The sequence below is a fragment of the Lontra canadensis genome, unplaced genomic scaffold (assembly GCF_010015895.1).
Source record: "Lontra canadensis isolate GAN:19392208 unplaced genomic scaffold, GSC_riverotter_1.0 scaffold45, whole genome shotgun sequence".
Classification (NCBI taxonomy): Eukaryota; Metazoa; Chordata; class Mammalia; order Carnivora; family Mustelidae; genus Lontra; species Lontra canadensis.
The window spans coordinates 6,311,277-6,326,865 of NW_022631039.1; the positions used below are offsets into that span (position 1 = coordinate 6,311,277).

Consider the following 15,589-nt stretch of genomic DNA (forward strand, 5'->3'; position numbering starts at 1 on the left):
GTGAGCAGCAGGCAGCCGGCTCGGTTTGCTGCGGCGAAGGCTGGCAGGTCCACGGTGGTGGTTGCCTAGGCTACAGATGGCACGGTCTCCGGGGGACCGAGGACAGCGGAGACAGAGCAGAGCCGGTCTGGCTGAAAGGCCAATGCCGGGATCGAAGGCTTTCATTGGTGGGAAGGATTTCCAGAGGCTTGCAAAGGTGGTAGAAGGTAGCGAGAACTTGACCGGTGGCTAAAGACCAGGGTAAGTGGAGCCAGGACACCCTTCCAGACTAAGGAGCTGGCCGAGAAGTGAGCATTTCCCAGGTGCAAGCTCAGGATTGACCAGCCCCTCCTCGGTGAGAGGCCAAAGCAAACCGATCTGAGGATGAATGACATGCACTGTGACCCCCATGGTACCCGGTTAACCCTGATGTTGACTTGGCAGCTCAAACACTTCCAAGCTCTGGACGTTCTGGACACTGGATTAGGGACTCAGATTCAGGTGGGACCCTAGGGATCCTGCTGTCAGCGGCAGAACAAGCCAACAATCTAAATTACAGTCTAATTTAAACTCCTCTGACTCAGATATAAAAGAACCTCACAAAAGGCAGGTATTTTCTATTTTTTTTTTTTTCTTATTATGTACACACATATCCTTACTCTAGGGATATCAGAGCAACTGTATTACAAAATTAAATAAGGGATATGGCTGTCTTTTGATCTCTTGTCAGTCCTAAGCCATTCTTTTGTTGTTCTGCCTTGCTGTGTGACCCAATTACACGGATCCACGGGACTTCAGTCACTCATGAAGCTCAGTGGTGACTTTAAAAGGCTGTGATGTTCATTTTTAGCCTGAGGAGGTCATCCCCGTTTGAATCAAGTATTTCACACCAAGTATAAACACCCTCGTTTTTTAGAAAAGCCAAGGTAGGACAATTGGATTTTGGCTAGAAGATGGGCCAGCTCCTAAGGCGAGTGAGGACAAACGTAATTATGCCACATCTGAAGGATACTTCGGGTGCTTTCTTCCCTGTCTTACTACTCCGGCTAAGTCCACCAAGGTTTTAACAATCCCTGTGGCTTCTTTTTGGAGGAAGCGTTACTTGGGGCATCCCAGAGTAGCCCGATACAGCAGATTTTTTTCACCATGGGTAATTCAGAGCATAGCAGTTCGGCCGAGATTCTGGAAGGGAGGACCAGTCCGCTGTGGAAATGCTGATCCACTCTGAGAACACACTGACTGGCTTCATTGGTACAACTGGGCCAGGGCCCCCCCCACTTCTTCTGAGCCTCAGATGGAAAACCGCTGAGCGCAAAGAAGTATTAAGCATAAGACGGCTCATTTGCTGTTGACCCCTCTTTATTAGCCCAATGTGGAGATCGCCTGTCTGAGTCTCGGAATCCGAGCTAATGGGAGACTGGTTTTTGAGTGGCCTACTTAGAAAATGCACAGAGAGGGAGGGGTGGGAGGTGGGGGAAGGACGAGGGTTGATTCACAGTGATCAAACAGGAACCTCGCCACCTGTCACGTAGCAACACTTAGCAATGTTCCTTTGGGACAGGTCCTGGGAAGTGCTTGTTGGCTTCTACCTAAGAGTTGCTACAGATAAGGAAGGAAGACACTGTCCGAGATCGGAAGGTCACTTAAATGCTGGGGTCTGTCTGTCCGGAGGTGGACGAGTGCTGTCAGGCTGTCCGCCTCTGGGAAGTTGTTAATGCGTCTTCTGTCCTCATCCTGTCTGGGCAGCAAGGGCCCAGGTCGTGTGGCGGGAAGGGCTCAGAGTCAGTGGTCCCCCTTTTCTCAGTTTCCCTGACCCAGGTGCTCTGAGGAACCCGCTGGCCTCAGGGCCCAGGTCGGTAACAGACTGGGAAGCATCTTGGCCTGGTGTTTGATTCTTGAAAACCGATGACCTGGGGCAGCCATGCAGCCCCGCCATCACCACACCTCAAATCCTGATTGCTCAAAGCGTCTCTCTGGAGGCTGCTGCCATTGCCGAACGGAGGTTAGTAATAAATATTAAAGGTACCAAACCAAGCACAGGGTTCTTTCCTGCCGGGAGGAAGTTTGCCTGATCTTCCCTTAGGTAGAACGTGGAACTATCTTCTTCAGGTTCAAGAGGATGTCCAGGCGGCCAGTTGGAAAAGCCCTCACGCACTCCCTCTCAGGGTCCCGCCGGGGTCTGAAGGGAGGTGGCACGGAAAATTCTTTCCGGGGGAACAAGTGTGGCTACTCTCACCAGCACGCGCAAAGCACGGGATAAGTTCTTCAGTCTGGTCACCAAAAGTTCCCAAAGCAGGGGTCTCCTGAGGCCTGGGCCGCATGCACCCTCCTTCCTTTCCCGCGTTCTTCACCCCTGTCACCCGGGAAGGTGGGCAGAGGCTTCTCTGGGCTCTCTCACTTGAGGGAGGCTCTCCTCCCAAAATCCAATTGTCCTTTGGAGGAAGAGTGTGGCCCAGCAGTGGGGCCCACCCTGGGCAGTGGGCTCGTCTGACCCAGACTCGCTCAGCGGAACACTCAGCACGGAGGCTGGCGTGGAGCACCAAGGTGAAGCCTGAGCAGCACCATTGCTGTTATCTGCTGTGGTAGGGGCCCCCGATGGCTCCGAGCGCCAGGGGTGCTCCCTTGGGGAGAGGTGGCTCTACGAGGGAACACTAGAAGAAGAAATCCCCCAAAAAAAGGAAAAAAAAAGGAAATCCCAACCAACCACCGTAAGAAGCAGCGGGAAACCCATGGGACTGCCAAGAGAGGGGACAGTTGCCTTGGCGTGCTCTGCCGGGACGCTCCTGCTGTTCTGTCGGCACAGATGTAGGGCGGCGTCCTGGCTTGGAGCCCCGCCAGCCCTCTGACGCTCATGAGTTGGTGCAGATGGTGAAACAGAAAAGGCTGAGGAGAAAACAGAAAAAAAAGGCGTGAGGCGCCCCCCAACCAGGGATCGCGGAAACAGCCAGCTCCTTGGACGAGGACACTGAAAGTCTAGGGGTCCAACGGCAGGCAGGGCAGGGAGGCAGGTCCTCTCTGTGAGGGGTGGCTCTGGTCCTCCACTCCTCTGTGGAAGGCCACTGGGGTCCTGGGCACTGGACAATGGGGGTGGTGTGACTGCCACCGGGACTCCCCACCCCGACCCCAAGGCTTAGGCCATGGCTGGGGAATAACACACACACAGATGGGCCACAAGATTTACACTCGGACGTGTGGGGCGTCAGTGTGGCTCTATTCTTTTCCAGCGACCGGTTCGTGCAATGCAGATGGAGAGGCTTCTGTTCCTGAAAGACAAGGATAATATTTTTTTTTAAGATTTTATTTATTTGACAGAGAGAGAGATCACAAGTAGGCAGAGAGAGAGAGGGGGAAGCAGGCTCCCCACTGAGCAGAGAGCCCAACGCGGGGCTCGATCCCAGGACCCTGAGATCATGACCTGAGCCGAAGGCAGAGGCTTAACCCACTGAGCCACCCAGGCGCCCCTAACAACGATAATTTTTGCTTCGTAGCACTGCACATGCGCACACACTCATTTCACCCATAAAAACAGCCACCACGTTGGGCTCCCCGATACCTCACGCTCATAACCGTCTGTTCCCTGAGTTACGCGTCCGGGAATGACCGGTATGCAACTGTGGTTGGCTCCCAGAATCAGTCAAGACAACAAGGACAGGCAGTCCTGGTCGTGATCGAGTAGGCCACTTTGGGCATGTGGAAAAGCAGCAGACTCTGGGTGACGATGCCTCTCTGGGCCATTTCTAGCCCCTGACCCTTTCTCTCATGGACCGTTGTTCCTCACTGCTGGCTCTAGTCAGTCAGACTTGCAATCCCCTTGGCCTTTCACTGACCGCCATCCGTTTGTTCACTACCCAACTCTACGCGCGCCAGGCTAAGTGGGCCTGGAAGGGAATGGCGGCCAGTGACGAGTCCACTGGTCAACGTTAAGGTCTTGAGAGGTGACAACAAAAGCTTTCAATTCACCTCAAATTATACCAGTTTTGGGGCTCGAAGGTTGTTTCCAACTGAAGAGAAATCGTGCTCTGTGAGTCAAGACTGTGAGTCAGTGACCCGAAGGGCAACTCATTCTGTCACGTCTGAGGGGAAGGCCCTCCTACACGCACCCTCCCCTCATGGCGCCCACGCAGACCCTCAAAGAGGCCCACCTTCTTCCCAGCCCTCGGCAACACCGGCGAGTTCGTAGTGCTTTTTCCGAAGCTCTCCCAGTTTCTGACGCTCCTTTTGCAGGTCATTCTCCAGCTCCAGCACCCGGACCTGGGGGACGAATGGAATTTTCTTTTGAGCGGCGATCTGACAACGGTCTCCCTTTGATTTAATCCCTCTCCTCCTCTGATTTCGTCCAACCTCTCCCATTCACCCGTCGATCCCAGTGGCTCTTCCGTTTCTTCATGCAGACCCTCTCCTAGAGGTGATGCGTTAGAGCCCCAGCGCCTGAATGGGAGTAGGGCTCATCTCACCCCCCACTGAAATCAGCTCTGACATCTAGCCTATCTGTGTGGCGTGTTCCCAACCAGTTCCCCTTCTGCTTCAGTCCCGCTCTCCTGGAAATCCAGGCAACAGCCAAGCTCAGATGCTTCTGTTATCTTTGTGGGGCTGTTACAACTTAGGGTTATCATCATACAGGAAAGAGCAGTCTTACCAAGGAAGAAGCTGGTTCCTGGCTATCCCTACTCCTCATTAATTCATTTTACTGATTATTAATTCAAGAAATGTCTGCTGAGCACCTGTCACATACCCCGGGCTCTGCGGTAGGTGGGGGAGACATGGTGGTGCACAGAAGACATGGTGGTGCGGGGGGAAGACACAAACTCATGGACAAGAACAGATCAGACTGTAAGGAACATGACACAGGGTCATGTGATAAAGGCCGAGGGTGATCAGCAAACGCTATTCAGGCAGGTGGGTAAGGGAAGAACAGAAAGGAGCCCATGTGGCTGATGCATGAGAGGGGAGAGGGTCATGAGAGTAGGCTAGCAGTTTGGGGGTTAGCTCTAAGTATGAAAGGGAAGCCACCTCAAGGTTTCAAGTAGAGATGTGACATGCTGTCATTTATGCTTTCAAAAATACATAGAACCTGAACAAACCGTGTGTGGCGGGGGGTGGGGAGAGTGGAAGCAACTAGACCCAGTTAGGTGGTTCCTTTTTTTCTTTTCAAAATTTTTGTTATGGAAAAATGTAAAACATGGAGAGATGCGATGATCTGGTGAGCCCCATCATATGCCTTTCCCCGAGTTCCTCCAACCATCAACCCAGGGCTGGACCTGTCTCAGCAATGCCCTTTCCTATTCTGTGCCCCTAACTGCCCTGCCACCTGGCCCTGCCATGGGACCACGTGGATACAAATCCTCGTATGCATTCTAGTAGTTCTGGAGAGAAACAATGGTGGCTTCGGCTGGGTTAGGGAGATGGAAAGGGGGGAAGGTTCAGACTTGGACAGTTGGGAGTTGACAGGACCTGCTGGGGAACTGGATGTAGAAGGGAGAGGGGGAAGGGAGGACCTAAGGACGACTCTTAGGTCTTAGCACCCGGGTGTGGTGGGGGGTGGGGGGGTTCCGGTTACTGAGGCAGAGAAAACAAGGAGTTGGGCAGATCTAGGTGGGAGGGAAACCAGGAGCCCTGGTTTGGACTCATTATGTTGGAGACATATTTGGCCTCCAGTGGAGAGATCAAGTAGGCAGTTGGACAATCACAAAGCTCAAGGAGAAGATCAAGGCCAGAGAGAAGAATCTGGTACTTATCAGCATAGAGATGGAACCCACAGTCAAGAGGAACTGGAGAAGCCCAGTAAACACGACAGTGTAGACGGCGGGGACTCACACCTGACCTCAGACCTTTCAGTATTTGGTCATGTGACTCTAAAAATGCTGTGTGACCCATATAGAGACTTTAACAGTCTCCATCTGGACTTGACCCCAAGACTGGGATCAGTAATTCCAGAACAAGGATGTCAGGTCTTTTTTTCAGGATCCCACTGATTCCTGTTTTCCCACATGCCAGAACTTTACAAACAACCAGGAGAAAGGGCATTGCCTTCGATGGGTTCTCAGTGAATTGGTTTTTCTTCTTTAAACCAAGGTCATACAGAAATAATTCATATCAGATTTTTTTTTTAATTGCCAAAAAAACAAAAACAAAACAGAAACGGACTCATAAATACAGAGAACTGGTGGTGGCCAGAGGGGAAGAGGGTGGGGGAATGGTGGAGGGGATTAAGAGGTTCTTTACCAGATAAGTAAGTCATGGGGATGAAAGGTACAGCATTGGGAATGTAGTCAGTAACAGGGTCATGACGTGGCATGGTGACAGACGGTGACTACACTAATCGCGGTGAGCACTGAGTAATACACAGAATTGTCAAATCACTACACATACGCCTGAAAATAATGTAACACTGGATGTCAGCTCTACTTAAAGAAAAAAAAAAAAACCTCATTCATTGTTAAGACATTAAATGCTAGTTGACATCTGCTAGGAGATCCCTGATGGTAACAGTGAGGGGGACACCAGTTCAAGACCAGTGAGCAAGGGTTAAGTTTCCGATCTTAACCCGCCATCTGTCTCCATCTCCACTGTCCCTTCCAAGCGTCATTTATATTCATTCCTGGGCTCCTGGGTCCATCTCTGTTTGTTTCCGCCCCAAGTCTCTCCCCCACTGGCTTCTTTCCATGGGGATAATACTTGGGGTCGGTGTCACCCGGAACTGATCGAGCAGACTCAGAAGTGGGGAGTCCTACCTGGGAATCCATCTCCTGGCGTTTGATCTGGGTCAGTGTCATGCTGGAGAAGTCCATGTTGTCTGTAAGGGCAGAGGGAAGGTCTCGTTAGGGGGACGCCCCTGGCCGAGAGGCAGCTGATGCCAGCGCTCTGCTGAAATGCTTGGTTCACTAGTTCCCAAAACACGTGAGAAAGTCACCGATGGATCGACAGGGATGGATAGACGAGGATTGGACCACCCCTCACCCACCCCCCCGACCCCCGTCCTGCCCCACCCAGAGACAACCAGGCCTGAAGAGTCATGCCTTTGAATCCAGAGAAATCGCTAAATGAAAAATCTACCTTAAGGCCTGTTGCTATGGTGACACAAACAGCACGCGTGTGCGGCGTCCCACCTTATGAGAAAGTTGAGCACACGTGTGGAGAAGATGAACGAGAGAGAATGTGGAAACAGGATTGTGGGAAACATGGGACGTGAAGAAATGCTGAATGGGTTGGATACGAAAAGCACTGCTTCGGAGAGGCTACCTGTCTCCTCAATCTGTGATTTGCCCGAAATGGTGGAGGCCACAACGGTGGCGGTGGCCTGGTTCACGCCCCGGGAGGCCTGCTGCAGCTGGGCCAGGTTTGGACTGTCCTTGTCAGCCTTCACCTGTCAGGACCAAGCAGAGTTAGGGTCACACAGCACACAGAGGCAAGGATGGAGTCAAATAAGTGGGTCCCAACGGTTCTTGACAAACGTAACGGGATCCGCTGCTGTCGCTAATCGACTTCTTCCAGATTGCTGCCTATAGGGGTGCCTGTTGTGGCTCGGTCCCTTGAGTGTCCGACTCTTGCTTTTGGCTCAGGTTGTGATCTCAGGATTGGGAGATCGAGCCCTGCGTCAGGCTCCACGCTCAGCGCGGAGTCTGCTGGAGAAGTCTCTCTCTCTCCCTGTCCCTCTGCCCGTTTCCCATGTGGGCACATGCATGTTCTCGCTCTCTCAAATAAAATTTTTAAAAAAGATTTTATTTGTCAGAGAGAGATAGAGAGAGAACACCAGCTGGGGGAGCAGGAGGCTCCCCGCTGTGCAGAGAGCCAGATGTGGGCCCCAGTCTCAGGACCCTGGGATCATGACGTGAGCCGAAGGCAGATGCTTCCCTGACTGAGCCACCCAGGCATCCCTAAATAAATAAATCTTTAAAAAAATACTCCTATAGGGTCAGCTCCTGGCATATCTCTAATATGCAAAATTACTCCTGGCTTATTTGCTTGACAGCCTCAGACTCTAGCTTTATTGGTTCTTGTGATAAATTGCTCCAGTTGCGGAAATTAATTTGGGACAACAGTAAACAAGGATGATAAGGACGCTCCCCGGGGTACTATAAAACTCACAGCCGGATTTCGGTAACAAGCTCTGTATTACGATTAGTTGGGGGTAATGGTTCGAATCTGGAGGCTCTTCAGGAGAGTCAGACACTGGCTGTGGAACCTCGGAGCCGAGCCAGGGAACCAGCTCATGGCACCGACCTTTTAAGAGCTCCTTTAATGTATTAATTTTTAAAAAATTTAATTTAAATTTAAAATTTTTTTTAAATTTATTTTTATATATTTTATATATTTTATATACTTTATATATATTTATATATAATTTTATATATTTTTATATAATTAAATTAAAAATTTAAATATTAAAAAATTAAAATTAATAAATTTATTAATTTATTAATTTAAGTGCTCCTTGAATGCCCTGATTGCTAATCAGAGGTCGGCACGGCTGGGACCCTCAAAGGCCACTTGTCACAGAAGCCATGAGAGCCAAGAGGAGCCCAGGCAGCGAGCTGGGCAGAGGGGCTCCTTGCTGACTGAGGAAAAGGCTCTCAGAGGAGGGTAGTAAGAGACCCTTGAGAGTCAGAATTTTAACCTGGGACCTCATCTACCTGGACCCTGGACAAATTATCTGTTTTCGGGACAGGCATCACGGACCGAGTGTTCTCCAAGCTCGTTGGACCTTAGGGGGTCCTGTACAGGTCCTACCTTAGAGGCGGCCACAAGCTGGGCTGTGCTCGCAGCGATTTCATGAGAACACACCATCAGTTCCTCAAACTTCCCTCTGCCTTGCACCACCAGATCGGCTGCATCCCTGGTAGACAGGAAGGGACAAGACAAAGTATGTCACAGACAGCCACCACCCCTTATGATCCCACCTCCAGATCGCGCCCGTCACCCTGGCTACTCAGGGAGCCTAGCCTGCCTGTTGGCCCCACCCCTGCGCAACCCCAGGAGACCCAGGCTCCCTTTCAAACTTTCAGTCCTGCTGACTTCCCTACCCACAGTTCTTTTCTAAGGAGCAGACTTTTTTCCCTCGGCTGTGGTCTGGGATGGGCCGAGGGAGTTGGAAGTGGGGCTGAGAAGCCCCAGGAGTGACAGACACTTACACCATGACGGTTGCTCCCCAGCCCACGGCTTTAGAAGCGGAGATGAGTCCTTCCGTCCATCGAGAATTCTTGGCGTAAAACTCTTTTGGGGAGGCCGTGCCCTAAGGAAGTGAAAGGTGATAATGACTAGCTTTTCTCGAGGGCCTCCTATGCCCCAGGTGCGTTTAAGCCCATTACTCCCATTGGGACCTCACACTAAATCCCAAGACGAAAGCATTATCATCCCATTTTACAGATGGGCAAATGAAGACTCAGAAAAGCAAAGATCCTTTTCCCAAGTTCACGCAGGAGATAAGCAGAAGTAAACCCTAGGCTTCTCTGACTCCAATGCCCGTGGCATTTCTCTTGTACCCCATTTCCATGTTGTATAGATAAGAATCGGAATCTGTTCACACGCACCTAGGACAATGTGATCCAAGAGGAGTCTAACCTTTGCCACGATTTGCCAAGAGAAGAGAGTAACCCAGTGAATAAAGGAGGCAAATTATGTCTCCTCGGGATTTCAACACACTCTCACGCTGTGGAAGTGTCTGTTAGTCTTGGAAGCCACAGGCCCTCCTTACTCAGCCCCTCTCGGCACTGGTAAAAAGCACCACCACCAAAGCAGAGATGGCTGCCTTCTTTCCGGGACACTGTTCCGGCTCCGGGATTGCTCCCTGGGCCTCTGCCTCCTGAGTGGCAGCTGCACACCGGGTGTGAGAAGGAAACACCAGCAGAGGAGGGAGAAAGCCCAGTGAACCCTTCGACCACAGCCTGTCTATGAGTAACTGTCCGCCGACTCTGCCTCGGGAAGGAGACATGGCCATGCCCACTGGCAAAGGTCGGGAACCAGGCCGACCCTTTCGATCTGCCCCATTTTCCAAAGCTCTCCCTTCCTCTGAGGGCCCAGGCTTGCAATGCACATGGGCTTTCCAGAGCAGGTCCCCACGATGTTGCCTGGGTTAATGACCCAGCAGCTGAAGGCTGAGGCTGACTGCCCCTTGGGGACCCGGCAGTGCCCCAGCTTCTTTCCATGGGCATCTATGCTCGGCTGTGAGAGGCAGTGTGCCCTCAGATGCGCACACGGGATGAGGGCAGCACCCGCGGATTTCGCTGAATGTGGATGAGTGTATCGAGTAGATGTAGCCTCTTGGTGAACCAGGCGTCTGTGAATGATGTCTGCTCTCCCCGTCCAGGGCTCCTCACCCATGCTTACCCGGCCACTCTCCACTATCTCTCTCTGGAGGTCCTTCGAGGCCACGATCAAGACCTGAATAGCTTGCATTAGGCTTGTACAGGAACCAAGGATCCTAGGAGGAAAAAAAATAAATAAAAAGTTAGGGACACAAAAGAGAAACCGAGAATAATGAAGGAATCTGTTCTCTTTTTCAGGCCTAAACACAGGCAAACTTGGGGTGGGAAAGGCAGAGGGAATACACCTTCCCGGAAAGGCACGTGAGTAGGGAGACCTGACTGAGGACAGTTACATGATGATTCTCGGGGTTTCTCTTCCCCTAAAATGCAACGGCGGTATTATCCCCAAGAACACCATTATTGACATGTACACGGACTCGGCCGCTGCCCGTGGCGGCTACTGTTCTAATTCATATAATCCACTGTGGGATACACTCATCCTCATCACCTAGGTGCCCCCACACGGCTCGGACTGACCTTTCGTTCACCTCCAATTTGACTCCTGTGTCTCCAGCTCGGGATTTGCTGAGCATCTCCTGTTGAAAAGAAGCAGGGTTTCTCAACACGCGGTGGGTACCGGGCATTCACTGGTACCCTGAGACACCTTGTGTCCGACATCCTGGGGCAGCTGAGAAACTCAAATCCAGAAGGGCCCATCCACACCCTGGTGAGTCGGGGAAAGAATCCAGACTTCTGATCTCTTCTGTGAGAAGCAGCCCCGGCAGGCTGACACTACCATCCGTGAGTGTCCATCATAGGCTGCCGTGTGCACAGAATTCTGAGGGCTGTGGCACCCTGCCAGTGAAGGCAGGGTGAGGACAGCCATTCCCAGGTTCCCCCGGCTGGTACTTGCACCAAGGCAAGCAGACTGAGTCTTCTACCAGGAACGCTATGGGACCTTTCCAGTGCCGCCCACTCGGCTCTTCCCCAGGACAACCATGTCTGCGGACTGCACGGGTGCCCGCCGCGAAGATAAATGTGCATTAAATCCTTTAACTCTTACCACACCCCTCCAAGGCATGTCCTATTACCACTGCCCCATCATGCAGAAACGGAACCTGAGCGAGCTCCGTGGACCGACCTATCCCAAGTGAGGCCGGATGAACCAACACCAAAGTAGGGGAGGGTCTTCTCACTTATTAATCCCTGGGGGATCCTGGGGAATTTGGATTTCGGGTGGGCTCAGAGGGGGGCCTTGGGAGCCTTCACGAACAAGTCAGAGACATCCAATGCGCAATGTCCCCACAAGGAAGCTGCAAAAGCCTGGCTTTAGGAGACTGCCAGACGCTTCCATACCTCGATTCTGGCCGTAGCAGTTTCGATGGCAGCTGATGTGGCAGCCATCTCCTTGTCCACCAGGTCCCCCAGCTCCTCCTGTTTGATGTCCAGGCCTCTGGGCAGGAGCTCCTGGGAACAGCATCACAAATGCTGCAATGACCCTTTGACCTCTCTGTTCTCCCGTGGCAGAAGGCAGGAGAGGAGGGCCCTATCACGTAACACATTGCTGGAATCCACGAAGGGGCCTCCTGTGCAGGCCTTGTCTGGAACTCGCCACTGCGTGAACCCCAGAACCTCACATTCCACTCCCCTCCTTCCAGAAAGCCATCCCTGCCTAAGCCTACAAGGCCACTCAGTTGTAGCTGCTTGGATCCTGCCCCACAGTTGCACAGTCTATTGTATTTGTGGCTTGGGAGGTATTTTATTTTAAGATTTATTTATGGGGTGCCTGGGTGGCTCAGTCGGTTAAGCATCTGCTTTCGGCTCAGGTCATGATCCCAGGGTCCTGGGATCGAGCCCCACATCGGTCTCCCTGCTTGGCGGGGAGACTGCTTCTCCCTCTGCGCCTCTCTCTCTCTCTCTGTCAAATAAAAAAAATAAAATCTTAAAAAAAAAAAAAGATTTATTTATTTATTTGAGTATTTGAGAGAGAGCAAGAATGGGTGTGGGGGGAAAGAATCTCAGGCAGACTCAGCGCTGAGCATGAGCCTGATGTGGGGCTCGATCTCACAACCCCAATATCACAACCTGAGCGGAAACCAAGAGTCAGTCAACCAACAATGCCACCCAGGCACCCACTGGGAAGTATTTCAGAAACATCTTCAAATATTGGTGATGCCTTCCAACTGGACGCTCTGCCTCTTGCTAAACTTCGTGTCCACAGCAGTCATGAGGCAGTTACTAGTCCTGTTCTACAGATGGGAGGCCAAGGCTCAGAGAGGTCAAATATCTTGACACCAGTCCCACTGCTAATGAATGAAAGCAGGGATAACTTGGGGGCTGATGGCAAAGCCTGTGAATTCTGAAAATATGTGTTATACCTACGAGAGTATAAAACAGGTATAAATGGTTTAAAGACTAAGAACAAAGGACCACGTATCTACCACCAACTTCAGGAAAAGCTTAAGAAACATGGTCAGTACCTTTGAAATTGAAATCTCCTTTGTAGTCTGCCCTAATTCCATCTCCACCCTCCCTGCTCCCCACCTCAAGATAAACACAGAATTCAGGAGAATGGTTATTACGTCTTTTTTAAAAACTCTTTAGGAATGCATCCTTAAAAACTATAATGTTGGGGCACCTGGGTGGCTCAGTGGGTTAAAGCCTCTGCCTCCGGCTCAGGTCATGATCCCAGGGTCCTGGGATCGAGCCCCGCATCAGGCTCTCTGCTCAGCAGGGAGCCTGCTTCCTCCTCTCTCTCTGCCTGCTTGTGATCTCTGTCAAATAAATAAATAAAATCTTAAAAAAAACCCACTATAACGTTAACTACGTATGTTTTGATATTTATTTATTTTAAAGACTTTATTTATTTAATAGAAAGTCTTAAGCAGACTCCACACTGACTGCAGAACCTGACTTGGGGTTCAATCTCGTGACCCTGAGATCATGACCTGAGTTGAAACCAAGAGTCAGATGCTAATTAACCCACTGAGCCACCGAGGCACCCTGTTTTGATTTTTATTTAAAAGGAATCCTACTGTACACATTTTCCTAGGACTGCTCATTTGCTCAGTAGTCCATGTGTGAGAATCATCCTATAATGTGGTAAATCTATCCCCAGGGAAACTTACATCAGGAGATAGGCCCCAGAGTGACCTATGTGCTGTATGCACATTTATGATAGTCCCAAACTGGAAAGAACCCAAGCGTCCAACAATAGATATATAGCTCTATCATAGATATGTAAATAAATATGAACAGATACTACATCAGAGAAGTAGAACTTGAGAGGTAATCATGCGACAGAATGCTACAGAGCAGTGAAAATGAGCACATCTGCATGGAAGAAACTCAAACACAGAATGCTGGAAAAAGCACGTGTAGATGAAAATCTGTAACACACAGAACTAAAAATGTTACTTAGGGGGGAAAAGGACATCACTTTTCTAGTATCTTCACCTGGAACCCCAATTAAACATTCTACATCTAATTTCTATACTCCAGCTCATAAAATCCGGTCCACAGTCTATGGTAATTCCTTCAATTCTATCATCCAGTTCACTAATTCTTTCTTCAGCTTTGTTTTAACCTGCTGTTGGATCTGTATACTAAGTTGTGACTTTCAATGATGTCGTTTTCATTTCTAGAAGTTCGGTGGTTGTTTTTCGAATATATCTGGTTACTTTTGAAAATATCTTACTTCTCTGTCACCCTTAATACTTTTTAAAAAGTTCTTTAACATATCAGATGCATTTATGGTGAACTTAAGTGCCTTGGGACTTTATTTTTTAAAGTTCCTTGGGGTTTAGAGCCAAAGTATATGTACGCCTTCAGAGACCATTTGGATCTGTGTCTGCCAGGTACCTGGGCCCCTAACTACCTGACTACTTTAATTTTCTGTTTGGTCTTTTTCAGGCCATACAGGTAGTAGAATTGGACCCTGAAGCCACCGATAGATGGTTGTAGTTAGAAATTCCCTAGGTGGCCATGTTGACTCCATAACCAAGATTGAGACAGGATCTCTCCAGCAGAGTAGGCTTTTCCCCTGTTCACTCAGGATGTGACCTTTCGAGTTCTGTTTTGGGAAGGAAGTCTCTGCATTCCAAACTTTGACCCTACGTGGGTCTAGGTTTTGTTTCTTTACTCTCCTCTGTAAGCGTCGTCCATTAAAATCCAAGCTCTAGGCCAAGAGATGGAAAAAACACTAGCTCCTGCATCCTTTTGGTTTCTGATTCTGAGAATTTCCTTAGTTTTCAGCCAATTTAGATTCAATTAACATTTTTTTCTCCCCAAATTTTATTAAGCATTTTCCACGTCCTGTCCTGGGATGAGCTTCTAAACATCTGGTCAGTCCTATTGCCAGAAAGGAAACCCGCCCAGGATCTCCCTCTCACGCTTTGCTTTGTAAAATTAACTTATATCCTCATCTCATGGTGTCTTACACCCTTTGCGTGTGTGTACAGAGATTCAGTTCTGCACGGCCCTGGAGAAAATGCTCTATATCTCCAGCAAAAGGAGTAACATTCCCTAGGCCACCATCAGCAATTTAGTAACACTAAAATACCACCAGGATCACGTCATTCCAGTGAAAGAAAGGTTAGCAATTCACCGTTATCCGTAGTCTTCCTTCATCCAGAGTCACGATTCCCTACCTCGTTGCCCACTTCTCCCCAGTACGAACCTTCTTCTCCATCTGATCTTTTTATCTGCTTTGCCAGATATCATGCCAGGGACCAAGGGGACAACATGAAAAAGGCATGGGCTCTGTCTTTAAGGACCCATGGGGGAAAGAGACAGGTAGGCAGGTACACTGTAGCGCTAGCCACCAACACCGCAAGGTATAGGTGGCGGGTGGGAGGGACCCAGGAAGATGAATAAGGACCAGACTGTGACAGTCCTTGGGTATCAGGTTACATCATTTGACTTTTGTTATCAAATGAGGAATCATAATCAGAACTCTGTTTTTGGAAGAGATCAGAGAAAGAAGAGGCCAGAGGCAGAAAAACTAATCAGAAGGCTATTATAAGAGTTCAGATGAGGGATGATGAAAATCTGAACTCTGGCCCTCATCTCTTCATTCCCTGGACTTAATATTATAACCCATTTTTGGAATTAAGTAAATGCCTTGTACTGAACTCTTAAAATACGGCTGATCACTGCTCTCATCCCACTGTACAGAAGTGGGTGATTTTCTTATTTTCCTTTCCCATAGAGACTATGTCTTATTTGTCCCTGTACAACTACATCCAACACACTTCCCATGATGTACGACGTACTCACTGCATCTTTATTAAATCAATAAATACAATGTTCTCTCACATTAGGTATTAACCTGTTCACCCAGATACAAATCTTAGAAAACAGAGAAACTA

General features: G+C 49.7%; 1 protein-coding gene across 3 annotated transcripts in view; it reads right to left on the reverse strand.

Moving 5' to 3' along the window:
- Positions 1-2,416: 2,416 nt before the first annotated feature.
- The window catches only part of HIP1 (huntingtin interacting protein 1), a 129,163-nt gene continuing 115,990 nt past the window's right edge, over positions 2,417-15,589 (reverse strand). For all 3 annotated transcript variants that reach the window (XM_032872452.1, XM_032872453.1, XM_032872454.1), the window contains 10 exons: positions 11,577-11,687; positions 10,758-10,816; positions 10,303-10,396; positions 9,108-9,208; positions 8,707-8,812; positions 7,219-7,342; positions 6,711-6,772; positions 4,122-4,230; positions 3,161-3,242; positions 2,417-2,862 (listed from right to left, as the gene is read on the reverse strand). In XM_032872452.1, coding sequence (XP_032728343.1) covers positions 3,190-3,242; positions 4,122-4,230; positions 6,711-6,772; positions 7,219-7,342; positions 8,707-8,812; positions 9,108-9,208; positions 10,303-10,396; positions 10,758-10,816; positions 11,577-11,687 — 819 coding nt within the window. In that variant the 3' untranslated portion in view covers positions 2,417-2,862; positions 3,161-3,189. The remainder of the gene's footprint in view (positions 2,863-3,160; positions 3,243-4,121; positions 4,231-6,710; positions 6,773-7,218; positions 7,343-8,706; positions 8,813-9,107; positions 9,209-10,302; positions 10,397-10,757; positions 10,817-11,576; positions 11,688-15,589) is intronic.